At 44.4% G+C, this 18,031-nt stretch overlaps 5 protein-coding genes and 1 non-coding gene across 6 annotated transcripts; 5 read left to right on the top strand and 1 right to left on the bottom strand.

The window, feature by feature from the left end:
• The first annotated feature begins 1,224 nt into the window (after positions 1-1,224).
• On the top strand, positions 1,225-2,602 carry BYT42DRAFT_589331 (mitochondrial carrier domain-containing protein). The gene is made up of 3 exons (XM_051570360.1): positions 1,225-1,290; positions 1,421-2,075; positions 2,187-2,602. The coding sequence occupies exons 1-3, from the start codon at positions 1,261-1,263 to the stop codon at positions 2,408-2,410; spliced, it is 909 nt and encodes a 302-aa protein (XP_051418352.1). The 5' UTR covers positions 1,225-1,260; the 3' UTR covers positions 2,411-2,602.
• Positions 2,603-2,809: 207 nt separating this feature from the next.
• BYT42DRAFT_589328 (muts domain V-domain-containing protein) lies at positions 2,810-6,105 on the top strand. Its single transcript, XM_051570359.1, has 3 exons — positions 2,810-3,280; positions 3,361-5,755; positions 5,838-6,105. Exons 1-3 carry the CDS (start codon positions 2,909-2,911, stop codon positions 5,915-5,917), a joined length of 2,847 nt encoding a protein of 948 aa, XP_051418351.1. The 5' UTR covers positions 2,810-2,908; the 3' UTR covers positions 5,918-6,105.
• Positions 6,106-6,922: 817 nt separating this feature from the next.
• BYT42DRAFT_t157 lies at positions 6,923-6,994 on the top strand. The gene has a single exon. It is a non-coding gene; the product is annotated as a tRNA-Glu (tRNA).
• A 4,106-nt stretch (positions 6,995-11,100) lies between these two features.
• BYT42DRAFT_589323 (uncharacterized protein) lies at positions 11,101-12,167 on the top strand. The gene is made up of 5 exons (XM_051570358.1): positions 11,101-11,310; positions 11,382-11,429; positions 11,500-11,537; positions 11,611-11,695; positions 11,771-12,167. The coding sequence occupies exons 1-5, from the start codon at positions 11,151-11,153 to the stop codon at positions 11,845-11,847; spliced, it is 408 nt and encodes a 135-aa protein (XP_051418350.1). The 5' UTR covers positions 11,101-11,150; the 3' UTR covers positions 11,848-12,167.
• Positions 12,168-13,340: 1,173 nt separating this feature from the next.
• BYT42DRAFT_589320 (uncharacterized protein) lies at positions 13,341-13,870 on the bottom strand (the record flags this gene model as incomplete). Its single annotated transcript, XM_051570357.1, has 1 exon — positions 13,341-13,870. A coding segment is annotated over exon 1 (315 nt), but the record flags the coding sequence as incomplete, so codon positions are not given.
• A 1,199-nt stretch (positions 13,871-15,069) lies between these two features.
• BYT42DRAFT_589313 (kinase-like domain-containing protein) lies at positions 15,070-17,410 on the top strand. The gene is made up of 7 exons (XM_051570356.1): positions 15,070-15,716; positions 15,781-15,846; positions 15,911-16,208; positions 16,281-16,411; positions 16,479-16,574; positions 16,653-16,856; positions 16,933-17,410. The coding sequence occupies exons 1-7, from the start codon at positions 15,540-15,542 to the stop codon at positions 16,969-16,971; spliced, it is 1,011 nt and encodes a 336-aa protein (XP_051418348.1). The 5' UTR covers positions 15,070-15,539; the 3' UTR covers positions 16,972-17,410.
• Positions 17,411-18,031: the final 621 nt, after the last annotated feature.

Genomic DNA, 18,031 nt, shown 5'->3' with positions numbered 1-18,031 from the left:
AGACGAGGAGACACAAGTCAAACTGTGGAGAAATCGAGGGGCATTCAGAAACAGAATCACACCACTTAACAGTCTATAAAAAAAAAAATGAGGAACAATGGAATATCCTTATCCTCATTCTAAAAAAAAATTCTCTGTTTTTCCCCGCTGCTCTAAGCTACGAATAAAAAGACGCTGCTGGATGCAAGAAGGGAAGGTATCCAGATTAGTCAATGAATTGTGCTACGTGTGCTAAGTGGCACTGTAAAAAATCAAAAAACTTTTTTTCTTTCGTTACCACACACACCGTTGCCCAGCATCACTACTGAGCAGAAGCCCCTAATCGTTGGCTCGGAGACAGAGGTTGTTATGGTACATGATGTAAAGACTTAACGATAAAATCACCCTGTCATTATTTTACTTCCATTTGAGCTTCCTTTTTTGGCTCTGATTGACTGCACATGCCTCCGGAAATAAGCATTTCGACTGGCAACAGCTTTAAAAAGAATGAACTAAGAAACAGAGGCAAAAAAAAAAGAAAAAAAAAACTAGAGATCGACAGGGATGACTGACTCCATGACATGATAGCCATCGAATCAGCATGTTCATAGTATCGACTACGTGAATAAGCCTCCGTCACGAAATCAGAGAAAAAATCAAGCAAGATTTGTCTTTTTTTTTTCGTGACACGTGAAAGTTGAGAGAGTAAAAGTGAAAAGTTTTTTTTTCTAGTGCCGGTATTCGTCAGACAAATTGGCATGGTGACATAAGGCTAGTTGTCTGTGCGATTGTAGGGTTTCTCTTTTTTGCTTGTGCATACATGTTGCTGTGAAATGGGATGTGGAGTAAAAAAAAAAAATGTGAGTCGAATAAATGAACGGGATTGGATTATGTTGATAAGAATGGAAAATAGCAATGACGGGACGGGTTGTGGTGGAGTGGAAATCAATGATGTGTGGAGGTGCTGACAGCCGAGGGCGAGACTCCTTGCAGGTCGATCATTGGCTTGGTGTGGAATGTGGGTTTTGGTTATTGAGCGGTGATGATATCATACAATAAAAGAGAGAAACCAAACAGGTCCCATCATCCTTCATTGACTGCCTTTCAGACTTCATTTGTTTACATCCCGATGTGACCCCTGGCAAGCGCATCCAATCGCAAGTGACAGCGGGCGAGAAAAAATTTTTTAACACCGTTTTCTCCGGTATAAAAAAAACTCGAGCCGCTTCAAGCCTCAGATTCCCCCCTTTTTCCCTTAACTCCCACCCCTTCCTAATAGAAATGGCCACTGAGCAGAACAAGTTCGTCATCGTAAGTATTTTTTAACTTATCGAAGGAAGGAAAAAATACATCATCAGTCGACCTTCCGGCACTATCCCGCCTTGACGAAAAAATTATTTTCAATATACTGATGATGATCGCGCGTGTTTCTGTTGTATAGGACTTCCTTATGGGTGGTGTCTCCGCCGCCGTCTCCAAGACTGCTGCTGCCCCCATCGAGCGTATCAAGCTTTTGATCCAGAACCAGGACGAAATGATCAAGCAGGGTCGTCTCGCTTCTCCCTACAAGGGTATTGCTGACTGCTTCAGCCGTACCGTCAAGGATGAAGGTCTCATCTCCATGTGGAGAGGTAACACCGCCAACGTCATCCGTTACTTCCCTACCCAGGCTTTGAACTTTGCCTTCAAGGATAAGTTCAAGCGTATGTTCAACAAGGACAAGAAGAAGGATGGTTACTGGGCCTGGTTCGCCGGTAACTTGGCTTCCGGTGGTGCTGCTGGTGCCTGTTCGTTGTTCTTTGTCTACTCTCTTGACTATGCTCGTACTCGTCTTGCCAACGATGCCAAGTCCGCCAAGAAGGGTGGTGAGCGCCAGTTCAACGGTCTTCTCGATGTCTACCGCAAGACCTTGAAGTCCGATGGTATCGCCGGTCTCTACCGTGGTTTCAACATCTCTTGTGTTGGTATCATTGTCTACCGTGGTCTTTACTTCGGTATGTACGATTCCATCAAGCCCATCATGCCTACCAACCTCCAGAACTCTTTCTTGGCTTCCTTCTTGCTTGGTTGGGCTGTTACCACTGGTGCTGGTCTTGGTAAGTTTTTTTTTCTTTTACGATAATATTTCATCCATGGTGTCATGGATGATTTCAAATTTTTCCAAAAACAAAAACTAATCTCAAACTTTTTCATTTTCCGACATATAGCTTCTTACCCCATTGATACCGTCCGTAGACGTATGATGATGACTTCCGGTGCTGCCGTCAAGTACGACTCTTCCCTCCACGCTTTCAAGGAAATCGTTGCCAAGGAAGGTACCAAGTCTCTCTTCAAGGGTGCCGGTGCTAACATTCTCCGTGCCATTGCTGGTGCTGGTGTCTTGTCCGGTTACGATCAGCTCCAGGTCATCATGTTCGGCAAGAAGTTCTAAGCTGGATCTGGTCTAATCGATAACAAAAACAATGCATCAAACATCAATATAATGTTACTTCATAAGCACTCTTAGAGGCGCACGTCTCTTTTTGCTTTTGCAAGTACTTGTTATTTGGAGTAACTAAAAAAAGAGAAATTCTATTTTTTCTTTTGTATCAATAAATAAACAAACCAAAAAGTGCGCCATTCATTTCTCATGTTCCCCCCTCTCGTCTGCTATCTTCTCTTTTGGATTTTCAAAAAGTCATCTTGGTTGAGTATATGGAGGAGTGTCTTTATTTTCTTGTGTATTTTCCTTTGTTCTCCTATCTACTCCTTTGAGCAAACATTCATGATCATCACCGCAATAGTTTTTCCCCATGTTTTGCAAACAGGTGGACTCCCCCCCCCCCATTTTCGCCGTCACGCGAGTCCCGTCTGTGCCTGCTTTTGCTGTGTTCATCTATTCTTTTTCGGAAAAAGCAGGCCCAGTGATCCGGCCAAAGAAGAAAGTGATATGCAAAGATCGCTTCTGCCATGGCATCGTCACGTCTCCAAAACAAGCTATATTTATTTCTCTCGACGCTTTTTGCACGGTACCTCGACGCAAAGTAAACGAGTCACCCACGCTCACTTCAACGACATTTTCCCCGCCGATAACCACCACCACACATCAACGTCTAGCCACGAAGCCCTTCAGGATTCAATACATCACACTGCTCATCCGGCTTCACTCCTTGAATCGTGTAAAACAAAAGAGGAAATAGCCTGTGAACCGCTGACACCAAGACATGCCTCGACCGGATCTGTGGTTCTTGATGCAGTGCGCGAATATACCCGCCAGTATCCTCTCTGTGTTTTACTGGTGCAAGTGGGCGATTTTTACGAGGTAAAATAATAAAAAAAAAAAAACCTTAAGCCCGTTGGCGTACTGACCAAGACTGACATGCTGTGATGAACCTTTTTGAGTTGTATGATACCCATGCCGCTCGTTATGCGTCGTTGCTGGACTTGAAACTGACTCGAAAAGAAGTGGCTAGTGGCGTCGTAGTGGACTTTGCAGGATTTCCCTCACGATCGCTCGAGAAGTATTTGGATATGCTTGTCAACCATCATCAATGTCGCGTTGCTCTTTGTGAACAGTATACTGTCGCTCCTTCCCCGGGCCCCGTTGTTTCGGCGATTCGACGTCGTATCACCCGGGTCATTACACCCGGCACCGTGGTCGAGGAACGGTTCCTTGATTCACACGCTTACAATTATCTGTTGGCCGTCTCGCCTCGTCGAACCAATAATGCACTGGAACCATCTTCCGTCGGGCTAGCTTGGGTCGATCTATCCATTGGCGAATTCGTCATGCAAGAGACCCAGTGGCTCGCCTTCAAAGACGATATTGCACGCATTAATCCGCGCGAAGTCATCCTCCCGGAATCCGTAAAACGACTGCAATCCACCATTCCCGATTACCAGCTTTTGCTGCAGGCATTGCAAAGCGACAGTAATATTGCTGTTACGTACCAACCTGACACTACCTTTGACGCTGACACCGGCCGTCAAACCGTCGCTATGTTGTTTCGAAGCAACCCGTTACTCGCATCGCCTGACACCACCCAGCTCGAATCCGAAAAGGAATCCGAACTTTTCGGCGACGCGGAATATGCGGCTTCCAACGCTCTACTTTCGTATATCGGTGAGACCCACATGGACCAGAAACCGAAATTGCAACCGCCTGTACGTTTTGCTGTGGAGGATACCGTGCGAATCGACAGTGCGGCCATGGCGTCGCTTGAACTTGTCAAGTCACTTAAAGAGGGCAAAAGATCTGACAGTTTGCTGGGCGTCATCAACCATACCGTAACTCATGCGGGAGCCCGTTTACTTGCTCGATGGGTCGCTTCGCCTTTAGCTTCCTTGGAAGCCATTGAAAAACGATTGGACGTGGTTTCCTTCTTCCACCACGACAGATACCTTTTGGATGATTTTCGATTACTGCTGAAACAGAGTTCAGATGTGCAACGCGCTTTGCAGCGGTTAGCCCTGAATCGAGGTCAGCACACCGATTTGATCGAAATTGGCGCTACTTTGAAAGCCATGTTCAATGTGAAAAACTTGTTGATGGATGCCTGGAAAAATTGTGACGATGCCCATCGGTTCGTGGCAGTGCAAGACCTGATGGCATCGCTTGATTCCCATGACGCCTTAGCCTCTCACATTGACAAGGCTTTCGACAGCGACCGAATTGCGAACCGCGATGGGAAGGGTCAAGATTATGGATACATTCACCGTGACTTTAGCCCAAAATTGAAACGCTGTTACAAGCAACTCGATTGGTTGCACTCGCAGCGTGAAACCCTTCAAGCCGATCTTCGAAGTCTCTGTGGCAACTCGCTCCAACTAGTCAATACCGGGCCTTTACGTCATGTCGTGGAACTGAACGCTTCTCGGGCCAGCAAATTATTAGCCCAGCATTCCGCCACCTTGATCAACAAGACGAAGTCAAAGCACCGCTATCACATCGAAGAATGGACAGAACTGTCACTGAAAATCGAACTGACGGAAGCATCAATTATGGAAATTGAACAGCAGGTATTCAAAGATACTGTCGCTGACCTGTTGGAAAACTCGGCCGGGATCATGCGCAGTTGCCGAATTTTGGCCCAGTTGGATGCATTGGCGTGTTTTGCTTATCTGGCACGCGAGTATCGATTTACACGACCGACAATGACCCTCGAGAATGAGATCCGCATCGTGGACGGACGCCATCCCGTGGTGGAAGCGAACCTTGCAAAAAATGGGCGTATGTTTGTCAAGAACGATTGTACTTTGGCGGAGCGTCAGCGGTTATGGTTGTTGACGGGTCCCAATATGGGTGGGAAAAGTACGTTCCTGCGTCAAAATGCCATCATTGTCCTGCTGGCCCATATTGGTTGTTTTGTGCCTGCAAAGCACGCGACCATTGGGATGGTAGATCGTATTTTCAGTCGTGTGGGGGCGAGTGATAATTTGGCTCAAGATCAGTCGACTTTTATGGTGGAAATGGTGGAAACGGCCACCATTTTGAACCATGCCACGGATCGGTCACTGGTGATTATGGATGAAGTGGGACGCGGGACCGCTACTGCCGATGGATTTTCACTGGCTTACTCCATCTTGAACTATTTGCATGATCACATTGGTTGCCGTACCTTGTTTGCGACCCACTACCATGAACTAGCCGATGCCGTGGCTCGTTACGATCAAATCGCCTGTTTTATGACTTCTCTAGACGAAGCTCACGACGATCAAGGAAGCTTTTGGTTTGTGCACAAAGTCAAGCCGGGCGTTTGTCGACAATCGCACGGACTGAAAGTGGCCCGATTAGCAGGTAAAAATGAATCAATACGATTCTCGCTGTCAATGCATCACCTACTCAATGACCCTACGCATCTTTCTTTCTTTTTCAATAGGGCTTCCATCGTCTGTCATTACATTAGCAGAACAAACGTGGCGATCTATTCAGCAATCGGATCGTCTATTGAAGCCATAGTAACCCACCTCATTCTTGCACACTATCAAGCGATAGTTATCCTTTCCTCATCGCATCACATTGTAAACCTGTACATTCCCAGCATATTTTTTCTCTCATCAATATAAAGTCCATACCTAATTGACTTTATTATCCATATCGACAGCGAGCTTTACTTGTTGATAATACAAGTAAATATTACAAAGACGTCTCGTACGGTACTACCACCGAAACTACAATTCATCTTTCACGCTTTTGATTTCACACTACCATCACTCGGCAAGAAAAGTATTCAGTGTTCCTATCTTTTCCCTAAATTTAGCCGCAGAGCAGGGTATCCAAAACCATTATCATATTAGTCTATGCTGATAACATCATTTTTCGAGCCTAATGTTTATGGTTACATACAGAAAAGGTGCATTGAAAATCCTGAAGTAAAGTAATGTCGGCTGGCCATAATTTCCAACTCGAATTTTGTCAAAAAGATTTTGGCAAGTCTGAAGACCCATGATAGTCCAAAGGTCACACTGGGAAAATACAATGCAACTAATTTAAATGCATTAATATCTTAGTAGATGCTTAACAATTAAGCATGGCACATTGAGCTTCCGTGCCACAATAAAAGAAGCTGCCAATGGGGCCTAAGGGTAATAGTAGTGCTCCGTGAGGGGCACAATTTGGACCAGTAAATCACCTTTTTATTCTCACATCTTTCACTATGTAAAACTGATGTAGTAGACTTATTGTAGTCAAAAACGACAGTTCAAAGAATTCAGAACAGCATAGAAGAAGTGATAACGTGTCGGCAAGATTTAAAAATAACTCTAATGGTTATCCAGATCACAGACTGTGAGCATAAACGCAAACAGAAACATGAAATTTGCTTCAAAAGCCCAACAAATAAATCTGGAAGCCGCGAAAATAACACTATCACATTCCTTCCCCGCACTGCCATCCACCAATCATATTTGCGCAAAATTTGGCCTATACCAATGTATTGAATATGCAGAATAAATTTTCAACAATTCCTCATTGGTCCAGCGGTTAGGATTTCTCGCTTTCACCGAGACGGCCGGGGTTCGACTCCCCGATGGGGAATTACCTTTTTGCGTGCATTTTTTAATATTTTTTATTTTTTGTTTTTTTTGTGCTCGTTCACTTCGGTTCCTTGTAGAGGATTTGGCTGAAGATGATGATAAATATTATTTATAGACTTTTTTTGGTATAAACTCAAGCAAGTGTCTATTCGAACTGCTTGTACGCTTACTATGTAGCAAATGAACAGCGGAATCAGAAAATAAAGCAGAAAATTATTTTCAATCCTTAACCGCATGTGCATTGTCTAATAATGAAATATTTCTCATCGAAACAAAAAAAGCAAAAAAAAAAAAAAAAAAAAAAAAAAAAAAAAAAAAAGCTACTTGATGACCAGAAGCCGCGATAAAGAAGCTAAAAGTAAAATAGAAAGAAGAAAGAAAGAGGATATTGCTCGGACCCTGCACGCGATAAATATTTTGACATTTTATTATAAAATAGCCGATCCCCTGCCATTACTTACCATAAGTTTTAACAAAACAGGCGTTTGTCTTCTACAACGATGGAAATTATGATCTGCTCAAATTGCGACACAAGATGAGTCGCTCATCCGACCGCAATTTCTACTCTGTGCGGAGCATTTTCTTGCGATTCACAGTGAAATGGTGCTTGGTTTATTATTTTTCAATACGACGCATGCGAAAGAACGGTCTTGTTTAATAATTTGGATATAAGATAGGATTGGATCATCTCTTTGTATATGGTTTAAATTGATTGAGTATAATTAGCGTACCGGACGTTGAGATTGATCAACCTAAGACCATGTGAGCTATGGTGGATCATTTTGGTCCGGATCAAATAATTATAGACACCGTGATTGGCTTACCTTGCGCCTTTTCGTAGGCACGTTGTCGCTCGTCATTGATTCGTTGCCACGCTTGGTCAAAGAATGAGGGGTCCGTACACCGGATCGTGTGGCGGGTGAGGCCTCCTTTTCCTTTTTTTTCCATTCATGGAGCCTCGCACGAAAGGATTCGTGCTGCTTTGCTCGCTCATCCGTAGCAAAATGGAAAGGCTATTCATTTCATTATTAAACTGGACTACAGCCGTGACCGTTTCATCAATAAAACCATACCTGAACTTGAATTGGTGTATGGGTTGCGTATTTTGTTCTTTTGACTGGCTGTTTGATCACTCGATTTTGTGAAGATGAAGACGCAGACGAGGAAGTGTGTGTATTTTGCGAAGCAATTCGTTCTCTCGTAGCATTTCGATCAACTGCATGGTGTGATCTTGTGGATGTCGGTCTTTTACCAGAAGTTTGTCCTGCATTTGGTCGCTGTGACTGAACAGAGCGATTCTTCATGAGTTTCATGAACCCTATCCACTCTTCTCTACCATACTTACTGTTGTCGCACTCTGTATTTCTTCATCAAGCGTTCGATGGCTAACCATGAATATCCATCAGGTTGATGATCCTTTTTTCTTCTTTTCCACTTCACGGAATAATTCTTACCTGGTAGCATGTGATCGTTGACGCACTGAAAATTTAGGAGACCGCGGTCGTGTTAATGGTCTAGGATGGGACGATGATGAAGAGTGCTAACAAGATATTCCGTCAACGAGTGATTCTGACAGTGATTGTAATTTTTCGCTTACGCTGGGCTCATTCGTCATCTTGGGAGGCGCGGATACTAGGCCGTTGCCAAGTCCTTGTTCGAATAATTTAATACGCGCGGCTAAAGGAACATATGTATCCTCGGGCGTCATTTCATTGCGAATATCATCGATAGCATTGATACGGGTCGTCGCTCGGTAACGCGGGACTTTGGACGTGCCGACACGTTTCTATGGAGCATGAACATCAGGACCAATCCATCCTACCTGCAGTAACCAATCATCATGCTTACCGTGATTCCGCCGGTCCTCACTGTTCGAAGGCGCTGATGCTCCGATTGTGATTGCGATTGAAGACGGCTTTGATACGAAAGCGTCGACATCATGTAATGAGGAATCTCTTTGGCTTTTCTTCTTTCTGGTGCGCGAGAATGTCGTGTATGCGTAGGATGTGGTACAGACGCAGGAGGCTCGTGATAAGACGAGGAATGATGATGATCTTTGGATAAGCCAATGTCCCTTTGTTCCTGGGGTGACGAACGATTTACCACAGGCGAATGTCTCTCTGTATGCAACTCCCGGGATGATCGAATCTCTTTGGCAACGTGGTAATCGCTATGCAGCTCGGAAGACGTGCGGCCAGTTACAGGTGGATTCTTTTCGATGGCTGACCGTAAAGGAGACCGTTCCTCCTTGGCTGGATTGCTGAAAGACATACGGCCCGTCACAGGCGAGTTTTTTTCTTTGACTGAGTGTGACGGGGAGGGTTCCTCCTTGGCTGGATTCGTTTCCTTGGCTAATCGCGAAGGAGAAGGTTCCTCCCTAACTGGGCTTCTGTAAGTGGCTGGACGGACTCCTTTGGAAATCGGTCGGCTTCTGTAAAAGTGCGAAGGAGACACCTGTTCTTCCTCCAAATCATGGCTCTCTGTCTGTTTGGGTAGCGAATACCGTTTCTCCTCTGATGCATCGTTTATCTCACGTGGTACCATTGATGCATGTGATTCTTGCGGTAAGCTCGTCCTTCCGTAATTTGTAAGCGAAGAATGCGTTTCATGCGGCGGCTTGGCTGGTATACGTGAGGCAGCGGTTGAGCGTGGTTCATGATGTGTCGTCTCCACGGTGCGTGAACGGGGTTCATAAAGTGAGGCTGCAGTGGTGCGTTTGTAGGAAGAAGAGCGTGCCTCAAGAGATGATGCCTCTGTTGTCCGTGTATAAGAAGGCGAGAGTGCTTCTAGAGGTGATGTCTCCGTTGTGCGTTTGTAGGAAGAGGAGCGCGCCTCATGAGGTGAAGCCGCAGTCGTCTTTGTATAGGAAGATGCATGTGCTTCATGAGGCGATGCCACAAGTTTGCGTGTATAAGCGAGGGACCGTGGTTCTTGAGGAGAAGCGGAAGGTATGTAAGAGGAGGAGGACCGAGGTTCTACAGGTGAGGATGGACGGTCATTGATGGTGGGCGATGCATGAAATTCCCTTGTTGATACGGTATAGGAGGAGCGCACTGCAGTGGGGCGGTCTTCTTTGACTGGACTATTCACCTTGGTGTTTCTGGTGTCAGCTGATCGAGCCGTGACAGTCTGGGAAACAGATTTGTTGGATCGACGAGTCGACGACAAGACGGAGAACTCGCGTTGGTTAGAAGGAGACACCGACAGCGACATGATCTGATCGTCACGGTTTTTCATGTCGTCGCGTTCGTGAGACGGCCATGGCCGGGTACGTGCATAGCTTGATTCTCCTCTCACAGGCGACTCTTCGGCATCGCCCAAAGTGGGAAACGCCGGACTACGGTGGTGTCTGGGACTGTAAACATCGTCTGATGATTCCTTGGCATGATGGCTGTAATGACGTATTTCCTCTGTGGGCGTTCTCACCATGAGATTAGCAGGTGGTGATTCGCGTATCAGGGACCGATATCTTTCAGCGTATCTGCCTTGATATTTGGTAGGGCTGTCGAACAAGGTCATGGGGCTTGAATTCAATTGACTACGTTCCTTAGAAACATAGTCGTCATCGGTATTTTGCAAATCGGTCATGCCTGCGCGAAATGGTGATAAAAGAGGAAAAGCCATTTATCCAACAAAGCACCAAAAATAATAAAATAAAAAAAAACGAGACGCTTTTTTTCCCTGTGCAACTTTGAAAGTCCTCCTTGGGCTCCCATAAAAAAGAAACACTTGCCCATACGCGTACTTTTATATTATGTTTCCATCAAATTACCCACATTCAACAGGTAATATTATTCGACGATATAACTGTATCCTGTTTTTTATTTTCTTTGGTACAGCATCCATGCGACTCACAAAACCTCTTTTGTAAAACCGTTCCTATCATGCATCCACCAATCATCTCTTTGGAAGCATGCCGTGCTTCAGGCCATCGGATTCTTCAACATAATAAGATAATATATATTATTACTGCCAGTTGACGCGTATTGCCACGCTTTCTGCGATCTACATTCATGTGTTGGACAGATGGATCCAACATCTTTCATTGTTCGCGTTTTAAATGTCCGCTTGTTCTCGTTGCTTCTTTTTCAAAGAAGTGAAAAATTTCTTGAAACGATACCTCGAACCAAAACCTTGTTTATTGTAATTTTACCCCGATGGACGACCTTACCAACCACGCCAAACCAACAACTGATGCCACGATTACCGTCAGAGTAATCAAGAACTTTGAATATCGCACATGCAAAAACTTGGTTTTGCAACACATCAATCTGGAAGAAACCACCGTCGGTGAATTGAAATCGCTGGTCAAAGAGCGTACGTTAATTAATAGCTGAAGCATGCATAAACAATTACAGGCTCATAACCTTCTCACTTGTTTCCATTAGGTATCCACACCACGTCGGGATGGAAACCCTACCAGACTGTTCAGCTAGGTAAGTCCGTGAAACAGTTGCATGCATGACTGTGAATGTCGTCTGAACTAATCCTTACTTTCAACAATAGATACCATCAAGATCTACACTGTGGCTCACGGACATAAGGTATTTCGCATGGTTATGCTTGTATTGAAAATAAAAACGTGGGTTTTTTAAATCAAAGTTTCTTTCTTCTTAGACACAAAACCTGATCATCAATATGGAGGACGACGAAAAGTTGATTCTCGCCGATGATGCCGCTACGCTCGCCTGGCTCGGTATCGGTAAGCAAACAAAAAGAGCTTTTGGCACGGTAAACTGGGTTTGACCTTTTATTTATTTATTTATTCTGGTTACAGAAAATGAGACCGAATTATCCATCTTTAACCGAGAAGCCTATGAAGCTTACAAGAAAAATCCGGATATGAAGTGGTGAACAAGCCATAATTCTGATTTCGCGCATACATAAACAAAACCACCCGCATTGTTTCATTTGAGTTCCTCTAGTCGTTGATGTCCAGCTACCGGTCATACGTTGAAATCGTTCTTTTTATACCACTGTATTTGATTTGGAAAGCTTTCCACAGTGATTGGAATCAGCGACCAAAATGCAAACCGGGAAAGGAGAACAACATAGTTTTATACATTCATTTTATATATAAAAAAAGATTTGTTTACAGCGCAGACAGCTTTATAAGTAAGTTGTATTAAGTGGTATGATGAATAGTTGTTAAAATATTATTATTTCGTCGCGTGCAAATTTTCGATTATTCACAAGTTGGGAGACGTGAAAGGGAACGGTTTGCTTTACTTTTAGTGGCAGACATCCTGATAGGCACATGTTTCGTTCCAATGACAGCGACAGCAGTGGCGTGGACAATGATAGTGGTGATAAAAGTGGTGATGATGATGGTGATGATGGTTCAGTAAATCACATTGGACGTCTGTTTTGTGTACCTTCTGTGGCTCTGGGCGATGGATGGGTTTGCCATGCTTACAGGTAAAAATCTGCACGGAAACTTCGGATTTGCCATCATTTTCCGCCGTGCTTGGTATCCCTTGGTCTGCGGCCACATCCGCGTTGCCAGTAGGAGATGAATGCCCCAACTTTAATTTCGCGTGAGGGCATCCAGGGCGATGCTCGTCGGTCCCAGGTGCGCGTGCCTTGTGGGAATGAACGGAACATGATGATTTTCGAAGCCGACGGCGGTGCTCGCATCCATGGGAGTGCTGTTTGGCTTGGCGGTGTGAAATATTGCTGTGATTGTCTAAAGGCAATTTATGCTTTGTACAGGTGGATCGATGACCCGATCGTAAAGAAATTTGAGAAGAAGAGGTAGGTTTGCCAGTAGATGCATTCGACGCAGCCTCCGGGGGAGTGAGTGCAACAGGACTTTTTATAGCGTGGTTCAAATTGGCCAGATTCTTTCGAATGGAATCTTGTATTTCCTTCAAGGACGGTTCTTCGGGTTCAGCAATGGAGCTCAGATTGGGTTCCGAAAACGTTGATCGCTGTAACGCGCTGATCCGATGCTTGATAACATGTGCAGACTTTCTTTCCGTGTTTGTCTTTTGTGGGTTCGTGGGGGGAAACATGTGAGCCATGGATTCGGTTTCGTCTTCGGCAGTCGAGCTGGGAAACGGGACATTTTCAGGGACGGATTCCATGGGAGATCGTGTAATATGGAATGGAGCAGACCCCCGTGTCGCACTAGGTTCAGATAGAATAGAATGGCGATCCACGTTAGCTGAAGCTCTGGCCAAATGCTTGTCCCATGGACGATAGATCGGTCGTCCAGTGGAAGCAACATACTTTGTACTGTCAGGCACGTAACCATACATGGATTGCAATTGCAGGTCATCCACCGAGTGACGATATTGATAAGGTATCCATTGATGATTGAAAGCGGCGGGAGAATTAAGCTTAGCTGCAGGACTTGGATGGGGCTGGGCGAGAAGAGGCTGGTTTTGTAGAAGCCGTGATGGATGGAAATCAGCGTCGGTGAGTTGCAGTGATTGTCTTTTGGCGTGTGCGGGAAGCTGCGACTTTTGATATAGATCTGTCATGAGAGAAGTGGATCGGGCCATGTAGGGAGCTTGAGGCGGTAAATCGATTAGCGTTACACGTGAAGGGGACGTGTTCTCGGTATAATGGAGCGCTGCTACCGACTGGGAGTAGCGATTCGTCTTGGCAAGTGGATGATCGGATGTCATCAAGAGTGACCGTCGACACTCTTCACGATGCCGTTGTTTCATTCGATTCATGAGGTATTGATGGGCCGATTTCGAAAATGGTTCTGGCTTGGCGCCCGAGGAAGCATCGGATTCTGATGCATCCGAGTCAGGTAGATGGGTTTGTTTGTACCCAGACGAGTAAGCAGTATGTGGAGAAGCGGTAGATGAAGATGTAAGGGATGCGCTGCCCTGAATCGAGGACCCAGATTGAGATAAAGGTTTGGCTGGATTGATATCAGTATGTTTTAGGGTCGCTGCAGGAGGTGGACCGATAGTGGTGCTTCCATGGAAACTTATTTTCGATCCATTAAGTTCATGGGAAATTTCTGGTGATGCAGGGATAGTCTGACTGCCAACTGGGATACTTTCAGGACGCTGTGGCGAGATTAATGTTGCTAATCATGACGAAAAAAAAAACCAAAAAAAAAGCCAAAAAAAAAAACCGAGACGAGCCAAAAAAGGTCGACGCCGCGATAGGTCAGATGACACTCCACTTTCTTTGAGGAATAGCAGCGAAATGAACTCTACTCTACCTGATGGCTTTTTGTCAGAGAAAGGGAACCCTTTTTCCATGTCATCAATTAACAGGCGTGAGTTGTTTTCCATGAAATGGTCTCCGATAAGTGTCCCGCTGCTCATAAAAGAGTCGGCAATAGGCGATTGGACTGGAGACCATGGACGGTAGTCGGTTATTTTTTGATCCTGGGTGGACAATGGTGGTGACGGCAGACTGGACTCCTTATGTCGATGTTGTTGTCTATTCTTTCTGTTGAATCTCAGAAATCCCATGTCAAATGCAACGCCAAATAAGCTCGAAAATGAAAAAGTGAAATAATAATGTAAACAAGAACGGAAAAACGAGCGCGTCTGTACGATATATATGTATATATATATATATGTGTGTATCGATTTTCCTAGCACTATTAGATCGCCTGTATGACAAACAAATCTCAATGATTTCGATTGTGGCGCCTCATTTGGGTCTGAAAACAGGTGCGTCATTGCATCCGCATAAGCATGCGTTGATACAAAGGAGAGCAGCTGCATCCAGGGCGGTCGCGAAGAAAGAAACAAGATTCCAAATTCGCGCTTGACGATGGTTTGAAACAAATTGCATGAATGACGACACATATTTATGAAAGCTGTAAGCTGCCGTTTAGCTTGTATTATGCCTTACAAAAGAAGAAAGACTCGTTTATAATAGGATCTGAGAGCATGAGTGTCAAAATAGCGCGGGCTGGCCAAAGTTAAAGACGAGCACCTACTCCCTTTCGTTTGGGCCAACTCGTCTTTTTCTTTTTCATTAAAACACAAGGAACGTTATGGTCAAAACTCAAAGGCCCCTATCACTCCTTTTACTTTGCGGTTATTAATCGACAAGGAGTTTAATATACGAGTCTTTCCATGCAGCTGCCTGGAGAAGCCTTGGAACGTCAAATACATGAATGATGATCGTAAGAAAAAAAAAAGGGCGTCACAAAAAGGTGCTGAAATGAGACGGCCTGAACGATGGCCCGATTTGCTGAGCTGAATAAAAAAAAAAAGAGAATCTTTGGCTTCACTTTAATAGCATGTCGCTTCTGTCTACTTTTCGAGACAGCATCTATGCCATCACGTCCTGCTGTTTTGCCAATCCGACGCTCCAAATCAATCGACGCAGTTACAAGTTGATTCGACTCTTGGGTGAAGGGTAAATATTCTCCCTAATCAAGGCGCCACCACACTATACACGGGTTATCATGAAGAGGAACACTCGGAAACAAAACGCATTTGTTAAAGAGTCACTACAGTGTCCAAGAAACTTCCGTCAGACCCCGTGAAAAAAAAGTGATGGCGCCATGGAAGCAATGACGGAACGTACGCGGGTTCCATTCACTCAACAACGCCTTTTTCATGTTCTGGTCTTGTAGTGGGTTTTCCTTTGTGTATCTAGTGGAAGACGCTAGTGAACACCGTTTGTTGGCTGTGAAAAAGATCCGGTGCCCTTTTGGAAGCCAGGCAGTAGCGGATGCTATGCGAGAACTTGATATGTATCGCATGTTTAGACACGAACATATTATTCAAGTGCTGGTAGGTAAGACCGATCAAGTATTGCGATCCGCCCCACCATCACTTACAGGGTTTTCGTTCAAAGGATACGGCATTAGTCACGGAATCGGATGGGTCCAAAACTATTTATATGTTTCTACCTTATTATAAAGTAAGTGGTTCCCATGAACTCTGGTACATGGAGCAACAAACTCAATAACAGGAACGATGCATAGCGAGGCAACTTGCAGGATTGTATCAATGCCAATAATGTGAACAAGACCCATTTTTCCGAACCGCTTCTTCTCCGTTTGATTTTGCAAGTGTGTTATGCGCTGCGTGTGTTGCATACCTATCGATTACCTGAAATACCAGTGACTCATCCCGAAGAGTTCAATACCATTACCGGCCAACCCTATCTCACCGCTTCACCGGTGACGGATAATCTGCATTCTCCACAGATGTCGTATTCAACCACTTTTTATGAGCCAACAGAGCAGTCATCTGATGCCACGGGCGCTCTTGTACCTTATGGTAACTACATCCACCTGCATAGACAATGTCGTTAAACACATCGTGCTGATAACTACTCATCGTCAAAAAAAGCCCATCGAGATGTCAAACCAGGTAATATCCTGATAGCGGATGATGGCGAGAATGCGGTTCTGATGGATTTTGGATCCGTAACACGAGCAAGAACTTCCATCAAGACACGACAAGATGGTTTACTGCAACAAGTAGGATGATGAAATAATCCTGCTGATTTTGCCAAGACACCACTGTTGACCAGTAACCCATTTTTAGGATATTGCAGCTGAACATTCTACTATGCCGTATAGGGCACCTGAACTCTATGATGTTAAGACTGGATCAGAGCTTAATGAGAAGGTTGATATATGGGTAAGGGATGAAAAAGAAAAAGGAATTCCAAGGATCCCTGCATCTTTGTTTTAGTGTTGTCTGAATCATTTTCGATAGAGTTTAGGGTGTACATTATATGCAGCCGCTTATGGCCAGAATCCTTTTGAGGCTACGATGAATGATATGGGTGGCTCGATGGCTTTAACGATCTTGAATGGTCAATATATCTTCCCTTCACACGACCCATACAGCGAAGGCTTCCGTGATCTCATTCGATGCATGCTCATCGTGGATCCAACACAACGTTCAGATGTTCATGAGGTAAAAATCTATTTATAGAGAAAACTGGAAAGATATGACATGGATTTGACGAATTTTCGCCATGGTTTCTACCTAGGTGATTGCCATTATCGAGAGACTTTTATCAACATTATAATCGGTCTTACCGTCACACTCAACCGACCTCACCGTACTACGCTTACGCCTAATCCTAGTTGTAATTTTATGTAATACACATCAGCGAATGCAGTCGCCTTTACCAAGTTTGAAAATCCAAGCGTAACCAGTGACAACGTGCTACGTTACCTTTGATGAACGCCTGCGGCGAATCTATGGGTTTGTTCTTGTAACAGCCTTTTTTTTCTTTCCAACTGCGACCATATTGAATACTACATTGTTCTCATTTAGACCTTGATTCCCCGCCTGCAGTGAAAAGATGGGGTTCTATCACGGTTTTTCGGGACAATGAAGTCCTCTGACTTTCCGAGTCTTTTCTTTTTATCCAGTGGATACAACAACAATCCGAATCGTCTTTTGACTTTTTTTTTTTTAAATTAAAAAATCTGGACTCGAAAAAAAAAGAACATCACTAAAACTAGTATCTCGTTGAACTCATGTTCAGTTAAGGCTGACGGTCCAAGAAAAAAAAATCCAGTCAACGTGCTATTCATTTAAACTATTGCGCCCAATTTTCGGTTTCGGTAGATTGACGGAGAAAAGGGTGCAATCTATGATAAGGTGGTGTAACTATACAGGCTGAAGTCCTTGCAAAAGGAAAACCATTCTTGTTTGTCTTCTCATCGGCTCTTTGTTATTCGATTCATCCTATTGATCCATGGCATAATCATCCAGCCAAGATGTTTATGGCTTTTTTAGCAGAACGTGTCAGTGGGTCATAAGATGAGACCAGCTGGTTACCTAGATATGACATGCCTATTCTTACCATAATTCCGCCGTTTTCAATTCTTTTACTGTTTTGTTTACCGTTTCAATGTACCAATTGCGCCTCAGATAACATGAAGCATTTTGCCATCATGGATATGTTGCTGTGCTTCATATGATTTCATGGCCTGGTCATCGGAAGAAAAAAAAAGGTATCGAGATAGAGAATGTGGAGAGTCTCCAAACAGGAAATATCATGTGGTACATGATACCATCTATGTGCATGTGTGCTTCTTGCTAGAAGAATTCTCGCCCTTTTTTTTCGGACTCAGTGT

The sequence above is a fragment of the Radiomyces spectabilis genome (assembly GCF_025331425.1).
Source record: "Radiomyces spectabilis strain NRRL 2753 chromosome Unknown BYT42scaffold_18, whole genome shotgun sequence".
Taxonomy (NCBI): domain Eukaryota; kingdom Fungi; phylum Mucoromycota; class Mucoromycetes; order Mucorales; family Radiomycetaceae; genus Radiomyces; species Radiomyces spectabilis.
The sequence above is the reverse complement of the archived record's forward strand: the minus strand, read 5'-3'. Positions and strand labels throughout refer to the sequence as shown.

What these genes read in the sequence shown, in the direction of transcription:
- BYT42DRAFT_589331 (XM_051570360.1), top strand. Translation starts at nt 1,261, where the DNA reads ATGGCCACTGAGCAGAACAAGTTCGTCATC. An exon ending in AGCAGAACAAGTTCGTCATC is followed by an intron (nt 1,291 to 1,420) that starts GTAAGTATTTTT and finishes TCTGTTGTATAG; the next exon opens with GACTTCCTTATGGGTGGTGT. An exon ending in TACCACTGGTGCTGGTCTTG is followed by an intron (nt 2,076 to 2,186) that starts GTAAGTTTTTTT and finishes TCCGACATATAG; the next exon opens with CTTCTTACCCCATTGATACC.
- BYT42DRAFT_589328 (XM_051570359.1), top strand. Translation starts at nt 2,909, where the DNA reads ATGCAAAGATCGCTTCTGCCATGGCATCGTCACGTCTCCAAAACAAGC. An exon ending in AAGTGGGCGATTTTTACGAG is followed by an intron (nt 3,281 to 3,360) that starts GTAAAATAATAA and finishes AACCTTTTTGAG; the next exon opens with TTGTATGATACCCATGCCGC. An exon ending in GAAAGTGGCCCGATTAGCAG is followed by an intron (nt 5,756 to 5,837) that starts GTAAAAATGAAT and finishes CTTTTTCAATAG; the next exon opens with GGCTTCCATCGTCTGTCATT.
- BYT42DRAFT_589323 (XM_051570358.1), top strand. Translation starts at nt 11,151, where the DNA reads ATGGACGACCTTACCAACCACGCCAAACCAACAACTGATGCCACGATT. An exon ending in CTACCAGACTGTTCAGCTAG is followed by an intron (nt 11,430 to 11,499) that starts GTAAGTCCGTGA and finishes TTTCAACAATAG; the next exon opens with ATACCATCAAGATCTACACT. An exon ending in CTGTGGCTCACGGACATAAG is followed by an intron (nt 11,538 to 11,610) that starts GTATTTCGCATG and finishes CTTTCTTCTTAG; the next exon opens with ACACAAAACCTGATCATCAA.
- BYT42DRAFT_589313 (XM_051570356.1), top strand. Translation starts at nt 15,540, where the DNA reads ATGTTCTGGTCTTGTAGTGGGTTTTCCTTTGTGTATCTAGTGGAAGAC. An exon ending in TGTTTCTACCTTATTATAAA is followed by an intron (nt 15,847 to 15,910) that starts GTAAGTGGTTCC and finishes AACGATGCATAG; the next exon opens with CGAGGCAACTTGCAGGATTG. An exon ending in GGGCGCTCTTGTACCTTATG is followed by an intron (nt 16,209 to 16,280) that starts GTAACTACATCC and finishes CGTCAAAAAAAG; the next exon opens with CCCATCGAGATGTCAAACCA.